This window comes from Lineus longissimus, chromosome 15, assembly GCF_910592395.1.
Source record: "Lineus longissimus chromosome 15, tnLinLong1.2, whole genome shotgun sequence".
NCBI classification, from domain to species: domain Eukaryota; kingdom Metazoa; phylum Nemertea; class Pilidiophora; order Heteronemertea; family Lineidae; genus Lineus; species Lineus longissimus.
In genome coordinates this window covers 6,661,569-6,683,863 of record NC_088322.1, presented here as the reverse complement: position 1 = coordinate 6,683,863, position 22,295 = coordinate 6,661,569, and the positions used below count along the sequence as shown (strand labels likewise).

Here is a 22,295-nt window from a genome sequence, read left to right as displayed (position 1 = left end):
TGCAATGACCCCTGGGTAAACGAGGTTGCCGCCATGACGAAAAACTGGAAAACCCCTCGGTGTAAAAATGGTTTTACGTCATAAGTCAACTTAATTACCCGCAACTGCGACGATAAATGGAAATAACGTTTCGTCTTGATAGCCGGGTGACGTGAACTCGGATCTCGGCATGCACTCAAGTGGCGGGAAAAGTCTTTAGTGCCAGGACTTGCGCATATTGAAAATGATGAATAATGCGTTTTTCTACTATCTGCATATAAGAACCGAAACAAAATTGGAAAAGCATCGAACACGTTCAGAAAAATAGTTTACTGATGAACCAGAGGAAGAACAACATACTTCAAAGACAATTACCCGAGCATAGTTGAATAACAACGGTGGCTGTAGTTGGATAACACCCTGTTGGTGAGACCAGGTTCACCCTTTTTGAAGAAAACCTCAAAAATAATTATAACAAGGACATGAAGTCTTTAAATTTGTTCCAAGAGAAGCTTCTTATTTATTTGACTTAATTCACAAAAATGAGCATGGCTAAAATTACTGTGTACCTTTTTATTGTAAAAGAACCGTGGTTGCCCAACGATGTCCAAAACGGGGTATCATCGACTCGCCATTATCTCTTTAAAACAATGTTAAATACACGAGCTTCATCTGATGGCATGGGCCAGTCCGAAACCAAAGGAATTTTTCTTTATACGCTTGAGATCAGAGAGGGAGGGTGCTCTGGGCGGCCAATGGTGGTGAGAAAAACGGGGATTTTTGATGAAAGTTCACCCTTTCTGAAGAAACCTCAAAAATGATTATATTATGAGGACACAATTTTCGTTCCAATTGAAAGCTACGTGCATGAAAAAAATCGAACGCAAGAGACCAGCAAATTCTCTCTAAAGTACATTGTAAGTGGTGAAATTCGCACACCTCAAAGGATAACGCCCAATGTGTTAAGTACATTTGTTTGATAAAATTCATGAAAGGTGACCCAAGGGCCATAAACATAGAAACAAAATCACAGCCATATACATGTACAATCAAATGTCATTATCACAACGATACATATCTCTTTGGCGGGAAGTATAACTGTAAATTTAAGTACCGGTATTTGGTCCAAGGTATTGGTAAAACCTAACACAGGCACAGGAATTATACTCAGCACAAGCAATTTCTTGGTTATGAAATATTACCTGCTTGCGGTGTAGTTTGTGTCTTAATGATGCATCTACATACCATCAATCACCCTATTTAGTGATTTGAAATACCACATAATAGCCACATGAGTGTGATTTTCCCGCTGCAGCAGAACACATTTAGAAGTTGAATCGGAGCTAAATTGTCAAAGCAGAAGCAAATTGCATTTTCTGGTTTCTGTTTCCGCAGTTGGAAAATTAATCACACAACCATGGTTTGTTAAGGAATGTGTTATTGTTAGAAAAGTGCTGTCGTGTAAAATGAGACATTCTGACACAATCTTCATCGTACCTTTGTGCTAGGCCTCATTGTTACAAGGTCCCTCATAAGATTCCTGAAGGAGCTCTCCATGGGCACCATCGCGTGTGTCATCCAGCGACGCATGACTATCCTTTCGTTTCTTTCTGCTCAAACTGGACAAACTTAACCGCCTCATCTTTTTCTTCTCCGGAGGTATTGAGGTATTCAGCCTCCATATTTCTCGTTTTAGTTCGTCGATCTTTTCATCCTTCTGCCGACGCTCTTCACGGGAAGCATTCTCAGATTTTACATGTGCTTCTGTCTGGATATTGACAGCATCACACCTCTCCTTCTCGGCCTTTCTTCTCTCATCCTGCAACACCTGTGCATGCCTATCCCTTTCTGCCGCCAGGTTCTCGTTCATCTCGCCAATCTGGAGTTCCATCTCCCTTAGCTTTTTCTCGTAACCAGCCTTCTGCGCCTCCATATCAGCTTGATGATCTTCCATAATTTTCTTGTTCTTGGCCTCGAATTCTTCGCGATTCCTTCTCTCTGCGTCTCTAGCATCTGTCATATCCTTCCTCCTCTCCTCCTGCTCCTTGTCAAGTCTCTCCCTAGCCTTCTCTAATTGCCCCTTGAGGTCAGCGATCTCATCCTTCAAGTACTGTATCAGTTTGTCGTGTTCACTCATCATCAATTGTTCCCTGTCCTTGGCATCAAGCTTTGTCTGTGCCACAGCCTCCTCCTTATCGCGTCTCACCTCCTGAAGATATGCTGCATGTGCTTGCCTCTCCTTCTCAACTTCAGCTCTGTGGGTCACCTCCTGCCTCTCCATGATGGCCTTCGCCTCCTCCTGCTTCGCAGAATATTCCACCTCCTTATTCATCAACTTCAGCTTCTGTTTTTCCCGAAGGTCGCTGATTTCCTTTACCTTACATGCCAGTGCCTCCTCGTGTTGTTTGTCAGTTGCAATCGATTCCGCGGCATTCTTTTCCTCTAATGCCTTTTTGTCCTCTTTAGCCTGTCCCAATTCCTTCTTCAAATCATTTGTGGCACCCTCCTGTCGGTCACACAGTGCTGCCTTTGCTTCCAAAGACCATTGCATTTCCTTGCGTTCGGTCTTCATCTGCTTTATCCTCTGTTGTAGGTTCCGTATCTCTCTGACCAACTTATCCTTGTCTTTGCAACTCTCATTTTGTGCATCTACCAGCTTCTTCTGGTATGCATCCAATTCGCGCCTGTGAACAGTTATCATGTCCTCCTTTTGACGCTCCAAGTTCAAAACTTTATCACGATAGACAGCCTCCATGCGCTCTAAATCCATTTCGTGTTTCTCTTCGAGGTCTTCATAGCGACCTTTCCTTGCCTCCTCAACGCTCAGCTGCAGCTCCTCAATACGTTGTTGGTATCTTCCTTCTTTTTCACGCATTTCTTCCTTCACGTCTTCTATCAGTTGTGCATGTGCATCAACCACACATTTCATTGACACATCAGATGAAATGTCACTGTTTCTTGCCAGTGCTTGCCTTGTGACTGTATGCGACTTCTTTTCATCCTCAAGTCTCCGTTCCAAAGCCTCCAATTCTATTTTCATCCGACAGTTTTCACGGTCAATGTGACGGTGTTCTTTTTGCTCTGCCTTCTGTTGATTCAACAAGGCCTCGTGCTCCTTCTCTTGCTCAACCAGCTTAGTTTTGACCCTGGTCAGTTCTGCTTCCTTCTTTCTCATATCATTAGACAACTCGCCTATCTTAGCTACTGCACTGACATTCTCTTCAGTTGCTACATTGGTTTTCTCGCCTGCTTCCCGGACCTTCTTTCTTAGCTGTTCGACCTCGCCTCTCAGACTCCTAATCTCATCCAAAGACTGGTTTCTCACAGCATCTACTTCGTTGCCATGCTGAATAATCAGACGCTCCCTTGTTTGGTCTTTCTTCTCCATTTCTACTCGAAGTCTCTCGTCAAACTGCTCCTGCTGCTCGTATAGCTTTTGGTTGCATCGTTCTCTCTCTGCCTCCACGTTTTCCTCATTCGCTCTCGCAAACTCTCTCTTTACTTCGATCAGCTCTGCATCTTTCCTTGCATTTTCCTCCGCCAGAGCTTCTGTAGCCTCGTGTTCCTTTTCTAGTGTCTCCCGCCAACCGATTCGTTCTTCTGCAAATTCATTCTCCCTCAGCGCCATTGCTTTTTCGTGTTGCTCCTTCTCGTACTCCAGTTCGCCTTTGTACTTTTCATGGTAAGTAACCAAAGCTTCTACATCTGCATTTCGTTCGCCATCCACAGGATAGGTGTAATCGGAGCTGCTGTCGCTTATGTGGCTATCTTTGTCGGCTGATTGGATACCCAAGCTGCCACCCTGATCGGGGAACGACGTACTTCCTTCTGAATCACCCGCTGACTCATTCAAACTCTGCTGAAAATCGTTCACCATCTCATCATCACTTCTGCCGAAGATTTCTCCATTGGACTCTGCATGATCTGCCATGTCAAGGTCTTAACTTTCTCTGATGGTCAAGACCTATAAAGATAAGCATGAAACAATATATCAATACCTAATGTTGTTGACACCGCATGCAGATAAAGCTTATTTTCGATGTGCGTGCGTGTGTGTCATCACTCTTTCAGTAGTGTAGCTAAAATTGAAATAGATCACTAAGGTGAAATGGAACCCCACCGTCGACCTAAGATTTTTGATTTCTGGCATGGGTTAGGGTTGTAGAGCCGTAAGTAAAATACTGTCCAACTCAAGCAATCACCACATAACTATGAAAATGACAAGGCCATGGGCCACTGTGCTCACATAGACAATTCATGCTGGTTAAGAAACATGCTATAGCTAAATGGCCATTTCACCTAGTCTGTGACCTAGGAAAGTAGGGTATTTTAAGGGTGGGGTGTACCCAAGATATTTATGAAGTTTTGCAACACGAGGTGGGGTGCCAGCAATTTAGAGGACCACTGGTATTATTAAGGGCTGGTATTATTACCTAGCTGTCGGCTGCCCAGTCACCTCCTATTCTACCAAACTAGTTTTCATCAACAAATTGCACAAAACAAGGAAAAATTCAAAATCTGACTGAATAAATGCTTTTCCGATGTTGACTCCGATTTGAACCGAGTTAGCCCTCCATGCGTCGATCTTCTCCACGTGGACCGATGCACTAGTAAGGCGCTGCATGGAGCCATGGATCTTGTTGTAGATATCGATTTTTCTTTGTTGCTTGCCGAGTCGGGGAAGGGAGAGCCCAAATCACCCTCGGTGGCGGATGACGTTAATTGTTATTGTTTGAACACATAAAAATACACTGCGTACATTCGTCATCTTTTACTAACGTGAAAGAAAAATGGGAAAAAAAGGCGTACTTTGCAAGGCTTCAGCACCAAAATCTCGGCAAAACAACACTGCCCTCAATGACCCTGTGGACAAAGTGAACTCAAATAGATAGCGGGAAAGAAATCGGCGCGCTAAGAATTTATTGTCCCTTTGAGGGCAAAGATAATGAACGAAGTATAGTTTGCTAATGAAACAGGTGAGCAAGGTAAGGTGGCTGCTTCTAAGGTAGGATGATAAGCTGTCGAGGTAGGGTAGGACGCCCTGACATGACCTCTAGGAAAACAGCACGAATCTTATTACTTTGGTGATTGGTTACAGTTACTATAACCATCGGCAATGTTGTGGCTGGCTGAAGATAGATGGCTGTACGTGGTCATTGTTGCGGCCAAAGTTGCCTTTTGCCTTGTAACTAGGCTCATAGTAACTCATTTAGTAACTTTGATGTAAAAGCAATTGTTGTTGTGACGCAGCGTGCCAGCAACCGCGTCGGGGACACCTCTACATTAAGAATTTGTGGAATGTTGATGACGTCAATCGCGTAAACATGTTGTTTTGGAATGCGGTTGGAATGTGCTAATTGTTGCTTGTGACAACTTGTTTCTACCGTTACTTTGTATTCAAGGGGGTCCCTGGCTGTTCTTTGTCAGTCGCTCACAGGAGCCTGAGGGTTACGTTTGGTAATCTGGGAGAGTTCAGCTCGTTGAAAGTGTGTACGCAGTATTGCTACAGGGACTCACAGTACACCAGTGACGGGAGCTATGTCCGAGATACTAGTGTATTGAGATGATGAAATATCACGGTATTAAACTTCCGAAGATCTGTTTACTAACAAGAGTTGTTGCAGTTCCTAGCGTCTAAATATTCAGCCTTAAATCTAGTAGGCTAAAGCCAGACTGAGTATCCGTCACTCTCATGGTAAAACAGTTGTAGGCCTACATCCAGTAACCATTGTCGATATCATGATATCACCAGATGCCATTACTCTGCTTATGGTATCATTGGAGGAAGCACTTTCGGCATTGAAATGCTGGGAAATAACATTTCCTGACATTGCTCTTACTGGGTAAGTGTATTTTTAGATCGTTCCCGCCGACAACTGAATTTCCGAACATTTGGGTTACCCAGCACACAGTCATCTATCACGCATGTGGATTCCCACTGTATTAAAAAAAAACCCGGCAACGTTGCAGAAAACAAGGCCAACGACCAGACAACAAACATGTATTCATTTACATGTATAAGCAGGGAAGTCGTCCTTTGTCTCGTTATTTATTTCATAATTTCGAGTCATTTTACAGTAATGACAGTGACTGTATAGGCATGGAGGTACTATTAAATGATTATGTTTAAAACTTCCTTGTTGTAGGTGACTTCTAACTTGTGGCCTTTCCCGAACAAACGAAGTGTAAATAAAGCTTTTCTCGGACAGCCGACATTGTTACAGAAAATTACTGACTCTCTAAAGAGTTCCCCAGGGCAGATACATTACATCCCTTCACTCACATTGTACGCTCTGGCAGTAACCCTCTCTGTACGCATTCGCATCAGTAAGCCATACATTCTACAGTGTATATATACGGGAATTGTGTGACAACCGGCACGTGAACCTATGTACGTACGCTTTGAGATATCCCCCGGAAACACGCTCCTCTTATACCGTCAGGCGTCAGTAGATCTACTCTCCTTGGAGAATTGGTCCTACCCTATTGTTTATATATAATTAGAAATGCCTTGTCTTATATTTTGATAGTACAACTGGATCCCTGTCTCATCCGCATTACCAAACCTATACAGTAGTAAGGCCTGTATTACTTAAAACGGGACCTTAAATTGAACAATAAGGAAGGACTAGTTCTCCAGTGGTACTAAATTTACATTTACTCCTATACTCTTGGTACTTACCTAGTTTGAGATGTATACTTCGAATAAATCACTTCAATGATAGCCTACTATAAAAAGTGCAATGCTCCACGAACGCCCCTCAAGCTCTTGGTCAATTCTTCTTCTTGATATACAGTAGAACCTCCCTTAGCGGACACCTCCCTATTAAGGACAACCTCTCTATCAAGGACACTAGCTTTGGTCCCAAGTTGGTTGTTTCCATTCGATTTGACCTCTCTAATCTGGACACCTCTATATTAAGGACAGCACTAGTCAGTCCCATTGGTGTCCTTAATAGAGAGGTTCCACTGTATTTGTATCGTTTAATCAAGCTCCATGATAAATGTCAAGTGTCGTTAACAAATTTTACGCTGGGAAAGTCCATGCTGGATTTTTGATTCTAATTTTGTTTGTTTTTTTCTCGGAAGTTACGAGACTATTCACCAACTGAAAATCACAACACAAAAATCCCGAACAATAAAAAGCCGTCTTTCATTTTCCTGTTTCTCAATGGGGACATGTAATTGGCGAGATGAGTCAGTGGGTTGACGTATCACGGTATCATCGAGGTATTACGGTGCTTAGTCTCTACCGGGAAATCGGCCAGCCTCGTAATAGCTGTACAATAAGTAACTGTGTATACCAATATCATATTGTCGGACGAAGGGTATAAACAAGGACATGAAAGTGGCGATACGTGAAGCCCAAGGGTCGGTTCATGACCTGGCACTTCTGGCACTGGCACTGGCACTGGAACTGGCAGCGTTTTTGCCCGAAAATACAACAAAATATGTTTTACGTCCCATAAAATGGAATTGGTGAAAACTGATGAGGATTGCAGGTTATTGTGTCCGTAAAAGGCATTGATTTTTAAAACTTAACCCAAATTCCTTTCTCAAGCCCCCCCCCCCCCCCCCCCCCCCCTGTGCAGAAGTGGCTGCCGGCTGCAGATAATCCCTTATGCCATGTGCATATAGCCTGACATTTTACAAAGAAGTGTGCATGGATCTGGAGATCATGTTGTTTCAACTGGAAGAGGACAACCAGTAAATATTTGGGCCAATATTTGTGTCAGAACTAGGCCTACTGTGATCAGGCATGGATTACGATCCCTATGATTCATATTCCAACTTGGTAGTACTGCAGACCAGAAATCACATTGGGACCAGTGCCAGGTTTTGAACCGACCCGATGCCCAACCCCAAAAAGGATGATGTTAATAATGTCCTTTGGTCCGATTGTTCAAAATACAAAATCACCGTAGGGAGCAATGTGTGAGGGCAGTGGCGGATGGTGGTGTGGGGGGGGGGGGGGGGGGGGGGTGACGCATAAGGCTTTTCGTTAGCAACATTTATTAGGGCGACTCTCCCGAAGCACAAGACTACTTTCAAATTTGAAGGACCCCTAACCTCTATTCTCAGATCACACCATCGGGACTCTCATTAGGGTTCAGCTGCGCCCCCCCCCCCCTTCAAAATGTCTGGATCAGCCAGTTTAGGGGGGATGTTCAGTCTTATTTCCCGACGTGGTGTCCTTACCTGGCGGCAAATCGCTTTCAGCTAATTTTATTAGCAGTTTATGAGGCTGTAGGAAGGAGCCGAGTGGACCAGGTTAAGCTTTTCAGAGTTGCTGATAGACATCTTGACATACAAGGCTCCGAGTACCTTTAACGGGCTTCAAGACTGCCTATAGAGGGTGGGATTGGAATTGTTTAGGTAATAAGATGATAGAGGTATCTGATATCTTATAATTACGAGTTTCTTCGGTCAAAAGGTCATGCAAGACCAAGTTCCAAAACTGTGTACGTGGGGACCATCAATATAACCCGAAAGCTCATTCCGACAGTCCACCTAGCAGCCAGGAAAAAAACTATTTGCCACTACCTTGTTTTAAACGTACGGTGGCTGGGAAAGGACATCACTTTTTTTTTTTTGCATAATTTTTTTTTTCAGCGTGAAAATTTTTTTTCAAGAAAAAACTCGATCGATGGACTTATTATCTCGGGCGATCGAGATATTGTCTCAGGCGATCGAGATATTATCTCGGGCGATCGAGTTATTTATCTCGGGCGATCGAGATATTATCTCAGGCGATCGAGATATTATCTCGGGCGATCGAGTTATTTATCTCGGGCGATCGAGTTACGAAATCGAGGCCGTTTACCATTCAACATGGATGACACCGTGAAAAGTCTGTTCCAACTCGGGCTTTGTCAAGCTGAAATGTGCTCTGTTCTCGCTCAGAGATTCGATTATAATGTAAGCGAACGGCAATTACGTTGAGTTCTTTCACGGCTACGTTTGTACAGGCGGAAGACATCTTCCGATTTAAATGATGTTGTCGACTTCGAGAGCGAAGAGCTAGCTAAATCGGGACAGCTTCTTGGCTACAGATTTATGCACTTGAAATGCACTACCAATCGATTAGTGGTCAGCAAAGAAGCTGTCAAAATAATTCTGAAGCATCTTGACCCAGAGGGTGTTGAACTGAGAAGGCGTAGGAGACTTGTGAGAAGAAGATATCGTGTAAAGGGGCCCAATTATGTGTGGCACCTTGATGGCTATGATAAACTAAAGCCATTTGGTATCTGTATACATGGCTGTGTTGACGGGTTTTCAAGGCACATTTTGTGGCTTGAAGCATACAAGACGAACAGTGATCCCGCCGTCATAGGCGGTTACTTCATCAAGACACTTGAAGATCACAAGGGTTGCCCGAAAATCATTCGAGCCGACCGTGGAACGGAAAATGGACATATAGAACACATGCAAACGTTTCTTCGAGAGAACAACAACGGGAACGATGAACGCTATTTTCAGTACGGAAAAAGTACTGCAAATCAGCGTATAGAGTCATTTTGGGGTATACTGCGAAAGCAAAATGCTGAATATTGGATTGCCTTATTTGAGGTATTGGAAGGACAAGGCCATTTCAGTGGCGACAAGAAAGACCAGGAGTTGGTACGATTTTGCTTCATGAATCTGATACAGGTAACGACATTATATATATATAACATTACTGTAAAATCGGACGGATCAGAATGTCCATCCCACTTTGGCAAGGTTTTGTTGGTTACTGAAAAATTGGCAATGACCATAAATTGAATGAAAAGGACTGGCCATACATGCAAACTGAATGAATTTGAGATTGCATTTTCACACTATGTTTGGCCCTAGGGTCGCTTACGGGGCGTGTTTTTGGTTATACGGCAAAGGCATCCGGCCGCACTACTAGACAAAGTAATCTACATATATTATATTGACAAAGTAATTTACGTGTTATTTTTACATTTCTCAAGTAGGCGGTCTCTGTTTTAGCAATCATAGCTTTCTGTATTTTCAGGAGGAGTTGGACGAAGTCTGCATGCTTTGGAACGCACACAGAATCAGAAAGTACAACAATACCAATCTCCAACACGGACGACCTTTTATGATGTACTTCGTGCCAGAGCTGTTTGATGCTGAAGACGGCCTTTGCGATGTTGATGAAATGAATATCGAGCTTTGCCGGGGAGAGTGTTCCTTCAAGTCTCAATTTACATGTTACAAGGACATGTATGATCTTTGCTGCTTACTTATGAACGAACGTGGTCTTGCGATGCCAAATGATTCAGATGAGGCTAGAAACCTGTACATAACACTCAAAGCTGTCATTTATACACTTTTTGATTAACGCGTGCTAGGTTCTTCGCGCTTTGCAGATGTATTTCTCGCAGACGGCGCAGCCCAAAGCCCTCTGTGCTCTACACGATTTTTGAGTCCGACATGATCTGTATGGCTACTCCGTCGTTAAGGGTACATGTTGTGGGACGGGAACTTGCTTGGTCCTTAAAGCTGAACGGCATGCATAAAACCAGCGCATTGCACATTACAACCACTATTGTAAATATTTTAATGGGTAACCCGGCAACTGTTTTTCTTCAATCTAAAATCCTCGCTGGTCCAAAGATTCGATTAAGAGAAACCAAATTTTGTAATACTGGTATGCCAAATAGTTTTCGGCCCGGCACAGCGGTCCAAAAGCGAGGTGACATATCATGGACATTTACTTAGTGGAGCCGGCTATACATGCTAGTCATGTTAGTCATTCAATCGTTTTTGGAGCCCATTGTGTTGTCCCACTAAAACATGGCGGATTATGTCAGGAAGTGCTGGTTTTAATAATATTTAACAACAGATAAAATGTAATCAGAACATTACTGTTTTATTAAATAGATACGCGTAAGCTATTCTGTTCTCATGTTGTTCGTACAGTTATTGTGCATAATAAAAAAATAATTTCTATCACACAACTTTTTTCCCTGATTGTTTTGTAGTAGTATCCATCCAGCATTATCAGCAACAAGCCCTACACAATTACGGCTAAGGATGGCTTTTCCCTGCCATTATTGATGGTACTACTATCGCCGAATCGGTAGATGTCGTCCTAGGTAAGCGTAAAGTTTACCCAGGACCAACCTGGGTAAGACTAAATGTTACCCAAGATCGTTCTTGGTAAACTTTAGACCACTAAAGTTTGAAATTCGCACACTTTCCAACCTGCGGTCGAGGTTGCTGAAAAACAGTACGTGACTTGTGTTACTGCAGAGGGTTTAAAACGTTATTTGAACTCTGTCCCATAATTTCGAGACGGTCACTTCACATCTTAAGATAGAGAAATAAAAAAGAAACTAGTGGAGGTCGTCGATGGAAAATCAAAACTCCGTGAGGGGCAAAACTGGATCCAACAAGAGGCTCATAGGCCTGGCGCTCAGCTGAGTTGCATTTATCGTATCCGCTTGAGCTGGACAGTGCCATGAAATGGTGAGGTATTCCAAATGTTGTTGTGGTAATTGTATGTTTTTTTCCTTTAGAAATTCCTCAGATTCTAAAGGTATCTGGGCACACTAACACAAATACGTACCATTGCTCTGAAGTATTTTGCTTCCCCAAATGTGAAATGTACGTAAATTGAGTGGTTAAAATTGCAGTCTCGGTTTGAGTGTTGAATGGCCTCGATTTCGTAACTCGATCGCTCGAGATAAATAACTGGATCGCTCGAGATAAATAACTCGATCGCCCGAGATAATATCTCGATCGCCCGAGATAAATAACTCGATCGCCCGAGATAATATCTCGATCGCCTGAGATAATATCTCGATCGCCCGAGATAATAAGTCCATCGATCGAGTTTTTTCTTGAAAAAAAATTTTCACGCTGAAAAAAAAAAATTATGCCAAAAAAAAAAATGTGATGTCCTTTCCCAGCCACCGTATAAACGAGACCTCACCTGCACTACTCGTGCTGACATTTACGTTTTTAAAGATTTATACCTGGCCTTAGTACTAACGATCCTCGTTAGAGCTTGAAGAAGCCGGTCATTGCGGTATTGCATTATGAGCTTTGCATATGACTATGTCCCTTATAGTGTCAGGCTCGCATTAGGTTTTCTACCCTCTTCGTGACAGGCATGTTTTAGGAAATTTCCAGTTTTAGAGGACCTCATTTTGAGGCCTTGTAGCTGTAGCGTTTGATTCCATCATGTTACAGTGAAGAAAACGTTTCTGGGGTATTATTTGGGGTATAAGATGGTACCAGTTACATGTGTATATGTTCACCGGTTTTGGGGTAATATCAATAAAAATGTGTGAAAACGTGCGGTTTTTGACGATTTCTAAAAAATATTTTTCAAAAATCATTGAACAGTGATATATTGGGTCAGCATCATCGTTGTCACTTTCACTATCCTGGTAATCACTGAGGACATCCCTATTTATGTTATCTTGCTCAGCTTTGGGTATTTGGGGAGGTAAAACCCCCATACCGCTTGCCTGACCTCTTCTGAGAACGTGCTCGACTTTCAGTTGCAAATTGCGGGTAATTTCATGTAGAAACAATCTGGTTTCCTGGAATCAGAAGATCGGTCACACAGAAGATCGGTTTTTACACTGGTAGATAAACTAAACAGAACGGACTCCAATTTCGCCGTGGATAATTTATTTTCTGAGGCATTACCCTGTCTCGACCCAGGGTCGAACGCGGCACTAAAAGGGGTAGGAATTTTAACTCGACCCGAGGTCGAGCATGACACTGTAAGTGTGGGGATTCGGACAGAAGATACTGCCTTTGTTTCACATTTATTTCAAGATCCCCAATAAACGACCTTTTTTCTTGCTTGCAATAGCTTTTCACATAGCGATATACTAGTATATACAACACGCATAGTACTAAATAGTCTTGAGGAAATAGTCCTGAACGGAATTCATGCAATCATTACATGAATGGTCTCACCAGTTTTTGAATTGCCCATCTGACACAGTACATCGGTTTGTTTGAACGGATAGCAACTTTTTTTTCATTTTCTATTTAGCTTGTTCATGGTTGTCCTAATTTCTTCGGATGTTAATGGCGTATTGATATTCATGGCGAAGTTCAAAACAGCGAAATGTGGGAATGGGGTACTGTAGGGGATACTTCAGTTCATATAGCACCGGTGGTGTATTTCAAATTGTGCTTAGATGAAGTGTGACTGTCATGACTGAGGTGCAACCATAGCGGACAGTCATGACACCATAACGGACAGTGTGGCGTCTTACATTGCATTTTACACTTTACACTTTGAGCCAAGTGCTTTCCTATTCTGGTGTACATGATACACAATACAGCACATGCAATAATATTCACAGTAGGCACAGGGCTACAAAACACTGCTTTCTCTATTTGTACAGGAGAGCTACACCAATATACATTAACCTATTAACTGATGTGTTCAAGTTATCATCAAGAAATATCTACCAGAAAATCAACGTCGTGTTTCATAGAACACGAGTTATTTGTTGTTGAATCTGCTTGGGTTTTCAAATTTGTTATTGTCGTCTGCTAGCTGTGTGGTAACCATAGTGGACAGTGACTTGCTGACACTGTACGAATTCACACTGATTGTACATGGTAGTAGGTAAAGGTTTAAACGACCTAAATGAAAAGAGCCGAACTAAACGAAACAAATAAACATAGTCCAAACATGAAATTGAAGATCCGGTTTTTAGCTTTCGTATCAAATGAAAATTGCAATAATTCATATAATGCCATTTAATTTCGCTCGCGTCAAGTTATAAAGAAGCCAAAATAAACAAGTACATAAACAATCCATAGTTTGAAATGAACTAAATTGAATGGGACTATTGTGAATGACATTACTCATAACATGCCATAAACATAAACGAATCCTGCAATTAATACTACAGGTGAACTTACCATTTCAGGATTGAAACGCTTATTTTGCCCTCGTTTCAGTACTTACAAACTATCATTATGCATTGGCAAAGTTTTGATACTTTTCGTTGATTTCGACGACATTGTTATTGGACAGGCGCATTAAAGGTTTGGATACTTCTGATTAAAAAAAATCGATATCATGCGTTGGTTTTTCGACCTTATTGGTTATAACAGGCCCCTAGACTCTTGACCTGTCCTTAAAATGTCCTATAATAACCTGAAAGGTCAAGAGTCGAGTACTCAACCTTCTTCTTCAATATTGAACCGTTAATTCAGATAATGAATAAGTTATTTTCGAGTAAGAAAACATCAAACATACAAACTTGCCAGGTCGAGTTTTATGTGTTGAATCTTTAGTGTGAATGAACCTACTGGGCTTTCGTACTAATCCGTGAGTCAGGTCCTATGGCAAGCCGTTCGTCCAATAATTAAGAAAACCTAGTTTTATTGAAGAAAACCTGGTTTTCTTCTTAAAAACATAGTTTTCTTCAACTAGGTTTTCTTCGAAGAAGCATAGGTTGATTTAAAAAACCTAGTTTTCTTTTTAAAAACCTGGTTTTTTAACAAGATAACTTGGTTTTTTAAATCAACCTATGCTTCTTCGAAGAAAACCTAGTTTCATGGAAGAAAACCTGGTTTTTTAACAAGATAACTTGGCTTTTTAAATCAACCTATGCTTCTTCGAAGAAAACCTAGTTTCATGGAAGAAAACATGGTTTTCTTGAAGAAAACTACGTTATATGCAATTCTTTTTCAAAACCAAGTTTTAATGAAAAAGACCAGGTTATTTTTCATAACCTAGTCTTTTTACTTCGTCCCTGTTTGGCCTGAGCATGGCAGGGGAGAGGTTGGATTTTGCTTACCCGGGTTAGCAACCCGGGCTACGCATTTACGTACCAAAGGCCGCACAACCCGGGTAAACTACGGTGGATCGCCAATCTCGCCCCAAAGGTCACGCGCGTGCTGAGGGGACGGGGTAAAAAGACTGGGTTGTTTCGAAACCAGGTTTTCTTCTTTCGAAACTACGTTTTCTTGTTAAAAAACATGGTTTTCTTTGTTTTCTTCAACGAAACTAGGTTCTTTTGGAAGAAAACCAGGTTTTTATGATAAAAACATGGTTGTTTTAATTATTAGTCAAATGGCTGGATAAAAACATAGTTTTTTTTCTTTTTTCGAAACTTGGTTTTGAAGAGAAATCATGGAACCTACACTTTATGCAAAAAGAATAAGTTATTTTTTAAAAAACCTAGTTTCATGGAAGAAAACCTGGTTTTCTTCAATAAAACATAGTTTTCTTAAAGAAAACCATGTTTTCTTGTTAAAAACTTAGTTTCATTGAAAAAAACTAGGTTTTCTTGAAGAAAACTATGTTTTTTAAGAAGAAAACCATGTTTTTTTCAAAAAAACTAGGTTTTCTTAATTATTGGACGAACGGCTTGCCATAAGGTCCGACTCCTCCGCGCCTAGTCTATGTAACCTCGACCCTATCCTCCACGCAGCGGAGGGTCGAGGAAGCCTTGTTGATTTACCCGAGGCGAGCCATACAGTTTCAGTGCATACAGTGAATGCACTGGAAGCCTACGCCCGCAAATCGAGTTCATGACGAGTGAACTGCCGTCAAGTACATGAACCAGTCTCTGTAATGAGTGAATGGAGGAGACTGGTGAAAGAGTCTACTCGCGCCGGAACTCGGCCATGGTGTCTAAAACACACTCGTCACTGAGAGGGCATAGGAGAGCTCAGTTTCTATGGATTCTAATACACCAAAGAATGCGATTCAACTCATTCAACTTGGTCATCTAATTCACTGTAACCTTGTAAGCTTCTCATTTTGTCAAGTTCCCTCTCCAAAACATTGATTTTATTTTCAAGTTCCCTTTTCTCTTTTCTGAGTTCGTTCTCTGATTTTACGTGTTTCTCTATCAATTTAGTGATGGAAGTAGAATTCTCCTGAATTTTATCATCAAGCTTACATTGCAGTTGGTGTTGGCCTTCTTCCAATTCTACTATTTTCTTACCATCTGAAACCCTTTGCCCCTCCAGCCCACTCAACTCCTGCTGGTGCCGTTGCTCCATAATTCGTATTTCCTCCTTCAGTTTCCCAATTTCTTCATTCGATTCCTTCAGGCTGTCATCCTGCTGTCTCTGCCTTGACTCTTTGAAATCACTCTTGAATTTGTCGTATTCAGCGATGTATTGTTGCTTTTCGGTCTCGTAGGCTGTTTTTAAAGCTGAACATTCGTCCTGATAAGCGGACTTGAGGTGTACCATTTCTATCTTAAGGTTGCTCACAACCTCCTCGTGACGATCCACGAGTAATTTCACATAGTCATCGTTCTTTCCCTTCATTTCGATCTTTTTCTCCTCAATATGGTTTTTCGCTTCTTCTAACTTGCTTTGAAGAATTTGAATTTCATATCGTGCATCTTGCAGTTCTTTCTTAAGTTTGTCCTTAGCTGAAGTTAATTCATTTATTTGTCTGCAGTCACCATCGAGAGCATCAGTTAACTTAGCTTCCAAACGTTTCTCCGAATTTTCGATTCTCTCGAACGACGATGCCTTTCTCTCTTCTATCTTAAAACGTAACTTCTTAATTTCATCCACGTTTGTATCATTGCTTTCTGATTGCTTCTTTTCTTTATCGCTCCAATCTTTATCGAATTTCATCAAATCCCCGAAAGTCTTGTTGCTAAATTGTCGGTATTCACTCCTCTCTTTCTCAAGCTCTTTTTCGAGTTTTTCGGTCTTAGACATATATTCTGAATCAAGTTTTTCGAATTTGCGTTTATGATCTTGGCTAAGTCTCGCAAGTTTTTTATCGTGCTTTAATTTCAGGACGGTGATCTCATTCTCGTAGTCTCTCTTCCCCTGAGTCTGTTGCAGACTGGCAAGTTCCGTCTCGTTCGACGCCTTGACTGATTCCTCAGGTTCGTTCGAAGGACTGGCTTCATCCTCGGTCGTCTTCGAAAAATCTGCCATTTTTATAAACGTATTATCCGGACCAGTTTTACTACCACTTCATGTACAGTAACTTCTCTTTTTCCTGGAAATCAAGATGAATCTTCTGTAGGCAAATAACAAGAAAGCTACCGAAAATAACCGTCGAGATTAATTCATCATTGTAAGTGTGATTGACTGTAAAGATTGAAACCAGCGAAGTATGAAGAATTATAAAGTATCTGGAGTGCGCGCCGTGGATCCCACACATGTACTTAGCGTGATTGACGCCACAGAAAAAAAATGCGTTTTAAAACATTTTACAACTTGTTAATAATGATGGTATTTTGAACATTGTGCCAGGAAGAAGGAGACCGGAAGTGCGATAACGATGTTGTTTATATTGCGATATTTTTGCTACCAAACAACTCCTGAACACATGAGCGTACCTTTCAACCTGATCCAAATAGTAATATAGCAAATAGATCCTTCAAAAAGCGTAATAAATGCCTACTTCGATGGAAATTAAAGGCTTTCAACCACCATAATTCACAAAAAGAACATGTGTGGAGTTTTACATGTACAATGCACGATATGTGCTTTCAATGACCATTTTAACTATTTACAATATCCGAGCATTACAAAAGTCGCACCCGAGATACCTACCGAGATTCATGTTCTTTTTTTAGAATCTGGGACCGGCCTCCCACTGCGAATGGTGCGAATTTTATTCGCCAGGCCGAAAGTAAACTACTTTATCTTATCAGAGTCTTTCGAATAAAGAGTTAGGTCACGGCAAGTTTCCTACAAACTACAAACTGACCTGAGGTGCAAAACAATAATAGAACGACCAAAAATCTAACAAAAAAATATACTCTGCACAAGCGGTATGATTTATCGGATAACAAATGCATACAACATAATTGTTTACTGACTATTGGGTTGAACCAGAGTCTTTCAAATCAGTGTCATCACTACTTCTCAAACTGGCGAAAAGTAAACGACGAAACATATCGCTTTTCAAATCTATGTTGTCTTTTACACTATATCTTAATAGTTGTTTGCTTTATGGGGGCCTTTGGCTACGCCGATGACATTGTCATTCTATCTCCAATGAAAAGCGGGTTGATGGAAATCTTGAAGATATGCGATACTTTCTCAGTGGAGTATTATGTCACGTTTAATCCCACAAAGAGCATTTTGCTTTTCTACGGTATAAAGAAGCCAAACGAGGAGATATTCATTATATGGAACGGCAGAATTATTGCCCAAGACCACACAAAACACCTAGGACACATGGTTGGCGTTGACGTTAAGGATAACGTCATTAACGATGTCATCGCGGAAATGTACAAACGAACAAACTGTCTGTTATCATTATTCGGTTTCTGTGATTTCGAAGTAAAGTACAGGCTGTTTCAATCATATGTTATGACATTGTACGGTAGCGCTCTATGGGACTATTCTCACCGATCCTTCAGCAGATTCAACACTGCTTGGAGAAATTGCATTCGAAAGTTATTCAGGTTACCCTGCAGAACCCATTGTATACTGCTGCCGTCTATTTGTAGAGATGAACAGTCCGATATCCAGGTTTTTAAGAGATTTGCGAGATTCTTTAAAAGCTGTATGAACAGTGAAAGCAAGAGAGTTTCAATAAGTGTCGAATTGACTCTTCTGGGCGGAACGAGTGCATCACGAAATCTGCTGAAAATATGCGACTTGTTCCAGTGTACTATAGACAACCTACCAGTAAAGAAGGAGACATTTGAGGAAACGGAGCCTAACGGACCAGTAATGAGGGACCTATTGAGAATGCACGACCGCTGGGATTATTCTATTCTAAGTAAAACAGAGATGGAGCAGATGCTAAATGTAGTGTGTACAGATGAGACTTGATTAAACTGTATATAATAACTATGTTCTTATTATAACGCCTGTAATTGCACAAATATACATGTACGTGCACCCTATTAACTCACTGTCTATTGTACTTCGTACGAAATAAATAAATAAATAAATAAATTAAAACGGAGCATTTGGAATGGCTATGTTCAGCTGATCGAAGAATTGTTCAAGTTCCAGTTGTGTGGAATTAGCTTGGATCAACGCGTGACCCGAGAGCTCTGTCCAACGTGCGTCTTTCGGAATGGGCGGTGGCTTTGATGTTGAATGCGAAAACACCCGAGTGAGAATATTTCATTTTCATAATAGATAATCCATATAGCCTCGTTTTTACAACAGAGGTTTGGGTGAGACAACCCAAACTTCTTGGGTTGGTGCAAAATGTAGAAGCATTTCAAACCACATTCGATATTTAATTTGAGATGTTTTAGAATAGAAATTGATACCTCAAGCCGATTTGATTGGGCAACATGGTATCCGGTAATAAAGGCACTGGAGAAAAGGCACTAGGAAAAAAGGCACTGGAAAACAAGGCACTAGGAAAAAAAGCACAGGCAAAAAGGAACTGAGTAAAAAATGCACTAGGAAAGCTCTACCTAGGCAAAAAAGGCACTCCAGTTGAAAATTCGCCCTGTGGTGTTTTGGGGGAGATGACCTCGGGGGAAGATCTCCTAGGGGGCAGATATCCTACGGGGGATGTCCAGGGGACTTGTCCTCATACCGAAGCATATATTTAGCCCATAAACTAGGCCACAATGGTGACTATTTTTATGAAGAAAAAAATATGAATATGGTGAAGAAAAAAGATTGACAGAAAAGAACACACAGGAATTCACCAAAATAATTTTTGAACCGAGTGCCTTTTTGACTCACCGTAGGGGAGTCAATACAACACCGTCGTGTCCGTCGTCCGTCGTCGTCGTTGTCTGTATCCTCTTTCAAAAAACAGTGGTACGTTTCTTAACCGCTAGGGCTATGCACTTGAGACTTCGTACACATAGGTGACCTCTGACTCTGACTTTCGGTCCGATCTGATTCTCGACTTAGCCTCCAGGGGGCCAGAAGTGGAAACCCAAAAAGTGTGATATCTCTCTTATAAGTAACTCGTTCGATGATATTTTTAACGGTAGGTTCTCCTACCAAGGATACATCACATATCGTACGGGTTTTTGATTTGACCTAATTTTCAAGGTCACATTGGTCAAATGGCGTAAATTGTCCGTTTGAGTGTAACTATGGCACGTTTCTATGAACTTGAAAGTTGGTAAGCATGATTCCCTACGTCATGTAATCTCTGACACCGAATTTCGGTCCGATCTGATTCTTAACTTGGCCAGCAGGAGGACGAAACTAAAAAAGGTAAAAAGTGCAATATCTCACTTATTAGTGACTTGTTTTCGATGATATTTTTATGGTAGGTACTCCGAGCAAGGATACATCACATATCATACCGACTTTGGTTTGACCTAAATACTATACATGTAGCATGTTTCTTAACCAGGATGCATTCCTAACCACCAAATATCTATACGGTGAGCACAATGGCCCTTAGCCGTTTCAATTGCCTAGGAAGAGTTTTCCTGGTGCCATTTTTTCAACTGCCCTTTTTTCCTAGTGCCTTTTAACCTAGTGCCTTGTTTTCCAGTTACTTTTTTACCAGCGGTGCATTTTTCCTAGTGCATTTTTTCCAGTCCCTTCATTCCCTACATTTGGGCTACATGCGTACAGCAAACCCGATGGCGGGCAACACCATTTTGGGATGTCAGGGGTCATCTCGATACAATTACAAGTACAAAAGAAAATTAGGAAAGTTATGTGGTTTCACGTTGCAATACCTTACGAGTGCCTTTAAAATCGATACATTTCCCATTCAAGGATGCATCTATCAAACACAACTATCAGTATTTGCACCTCGCTCCGCCGGTGCAAGCGCAGTCACGCGATAAGAGTTTATAATTCGCATCTTTGCAAAAGTGCTTGCAAGATAAGCAATTATTTAATTAACTCTACGCGGTGAGTTTGAATAGTTGAAGGTGATAACATGTCAGGTGGCCACTTGCCAAAAAAAACAAAAGAAGTGGGGAATCCCGGCCTATAAAACGCGGGTGATGCCGGGGAATTCCGACGAGTTGTACACAATTCGAAATTCCCAGATTGGTGCCCTACTTTGAGCGCCGCCTGGCGAGGCAATTCCTCTTCATGCGATTAAAACACCTCGTCACGCACTTCCGCTTTCCTCCTTGAAAACGGCTTGTGGTATTCGACTCGATGACTCGACGACGCGATGGCTCGATGACGCGATCGTTGCTATGGATTTTGCTAAAATACGGAATCCCATGATCCTGGTCTCCGGGCTACCGCTGCAACAGCAGAGGTTTTAGCTCGGCCTTCACATACCCAGCTACGGTATGTGGAAGGATGTGCCCCCCCCCCCCCCCCCCCAGCCATGGCCACTGAAGATTGGTCCCCGCGATTGATTTTGATATTTAAAGGACTCGTGGAAGTTTCATAGCATGCAAAATGACCGGAGATTTAATTGACAAACAAGCTTCTAGTGGCCAATGTCAGATGTCATGTGGTAGTCTGTCAAGAATCGGAATTTCGCATATGTACAGTTTTTTAGACTCAGTCACTCAGTCCCTCTTCTGTCCCTTGACATCTGCCCCCCCCCCCCCCCCCCAATACATCAGCCCCTATACATGCTTTCCGAAATTGGTGGCTTGCATTGGAACTAACTTTTTCCCCCTTGTCCGTCATTAAAGGCATTCAAGTGTGTTGGTCAACCATGACTATCTCCTTTGTCCCTCCACCACAGGCCTAGTTTCCCCTCATGACATCACTATTTCGGACACTCAGCGCCCCATTTCTGGAAAGGTGTATAGGACATTTAATATTGCCGTGCTGAACGGATATCCAGAGCCAACCTTGTCTCCAGGAAATCGCGTGTCATTTTAACATTGGAATTTCTGCTCGTAAAGAACCTGGGTAGGAGGTTGATCTGAACCAGCTATATTTAGGTGTATTAGCTGTATTGACGGTAAGATACCAGTGGCTTGTATAGCAACATGGCGCATGGTTTTATCAAAAATGCGAACTTGTAGGAAACGAAAAATGGTCGGATTAGATACGGTGAAAACAGCTGGAAAGGGGTTGGTAATGATCGGTTCTTTTTTATTTTCCTCCACTTATGATTCTATGTATAAATTACAGTCCAAGCAGTGATATTCTTTAAAAAGATTCCAACCGGATCGCGTCATCGAGTCATCGCGTCGTCGAGTCATCGAGTCGAATACCACAAGCCCTTGAAAACTAAGGCTCCTTACCTACCTTATTTAGGTACTTCAGGTCCTTTACACGGGTCTTGGGAAGCGTCTGTAGTATCATCGGTTAATATGCCATCTATAATTGTCCCGTACAAAGCGATGCTCTTGCGACACTCTTCGGCTCCGCCATATTCATTTAAATGTGCAATCAGAATACTAGCCCATGACATAGGCTCGATGTGCTACGGATGGGCTCGTCGATCTATCAGAATACGAGGAAATTCTTGGGGAAATCAC

General features: G+C 41.8%; 2 protein-coding genes across 4 annotated transcripts in view; both read right to left on the bottom strand.

Annotated features, from left to right (window-relative positions):
- Positions 1-288: 288 nt before the first annotated feature.
- The window catches only part of LOC135499807 (axoneme-associated protein mst101(2)-like), a 29,708-nt gene continuing 7,701 nt past the window's right edge, over positions 289-22,295 (bottom strand). The window contains exons 1-2 of one of the 3 annotated variants that reach the window (XM_064790765.1): positions 22,063-22,281; positions 289-3,943 (exon numbers count right to left, since the gene is read on the bottom strand). In XM_064790765.1, the coding sequence (XP_064646835.1) occupies positions 1,484-3,910 (2,427 nt within the window). In that variant the 5' untranslated portion in view covers positions 3,911-3,943; positions 22,063-22,281 and the 3' untranslated portion in view covers positions 289-1,483. Of the gene's footprint in view, positions 3,944-6,661; positions 6,774-22,062; positions 22,282-22,295 lie in introns of those variants that run through there. The other 2 variants (XM_064790764.1, XM_064790766.1) reach the window with 2 other exon arrangements.
- LOC135499812 (uncharacterized) lies at positions 15,358-22,148 on the bottom strand. The gene is made up of 2 exons (XM_064790770.1): positions 22,059-22,148; positions 15,358-16,936 (listed from the first exon to the last, which is right to left on the bottom strand). The coding sequence occupies exon 2, from the start codon at positions 16,870-16,872 to the stop codon at positions 15,676-15,678; it is 1,197 nt and encodes a 398-aa protein (XP_064646840.1). The 5' UTR covers positions 16,873-16,936; positions 22,059-22,148; the 3' UTR covers positions 15,358-15,675.

Excerpts from the sequence above, each read along its gene's own strand:
- LOC135499812 (XM_064790770.1), bottom strand. The coding sequence starts at position 16,872 with ATGGCAGATTTTTCGAAGACGACCGAGGATGAAGCCAGTCCTTCGAAC.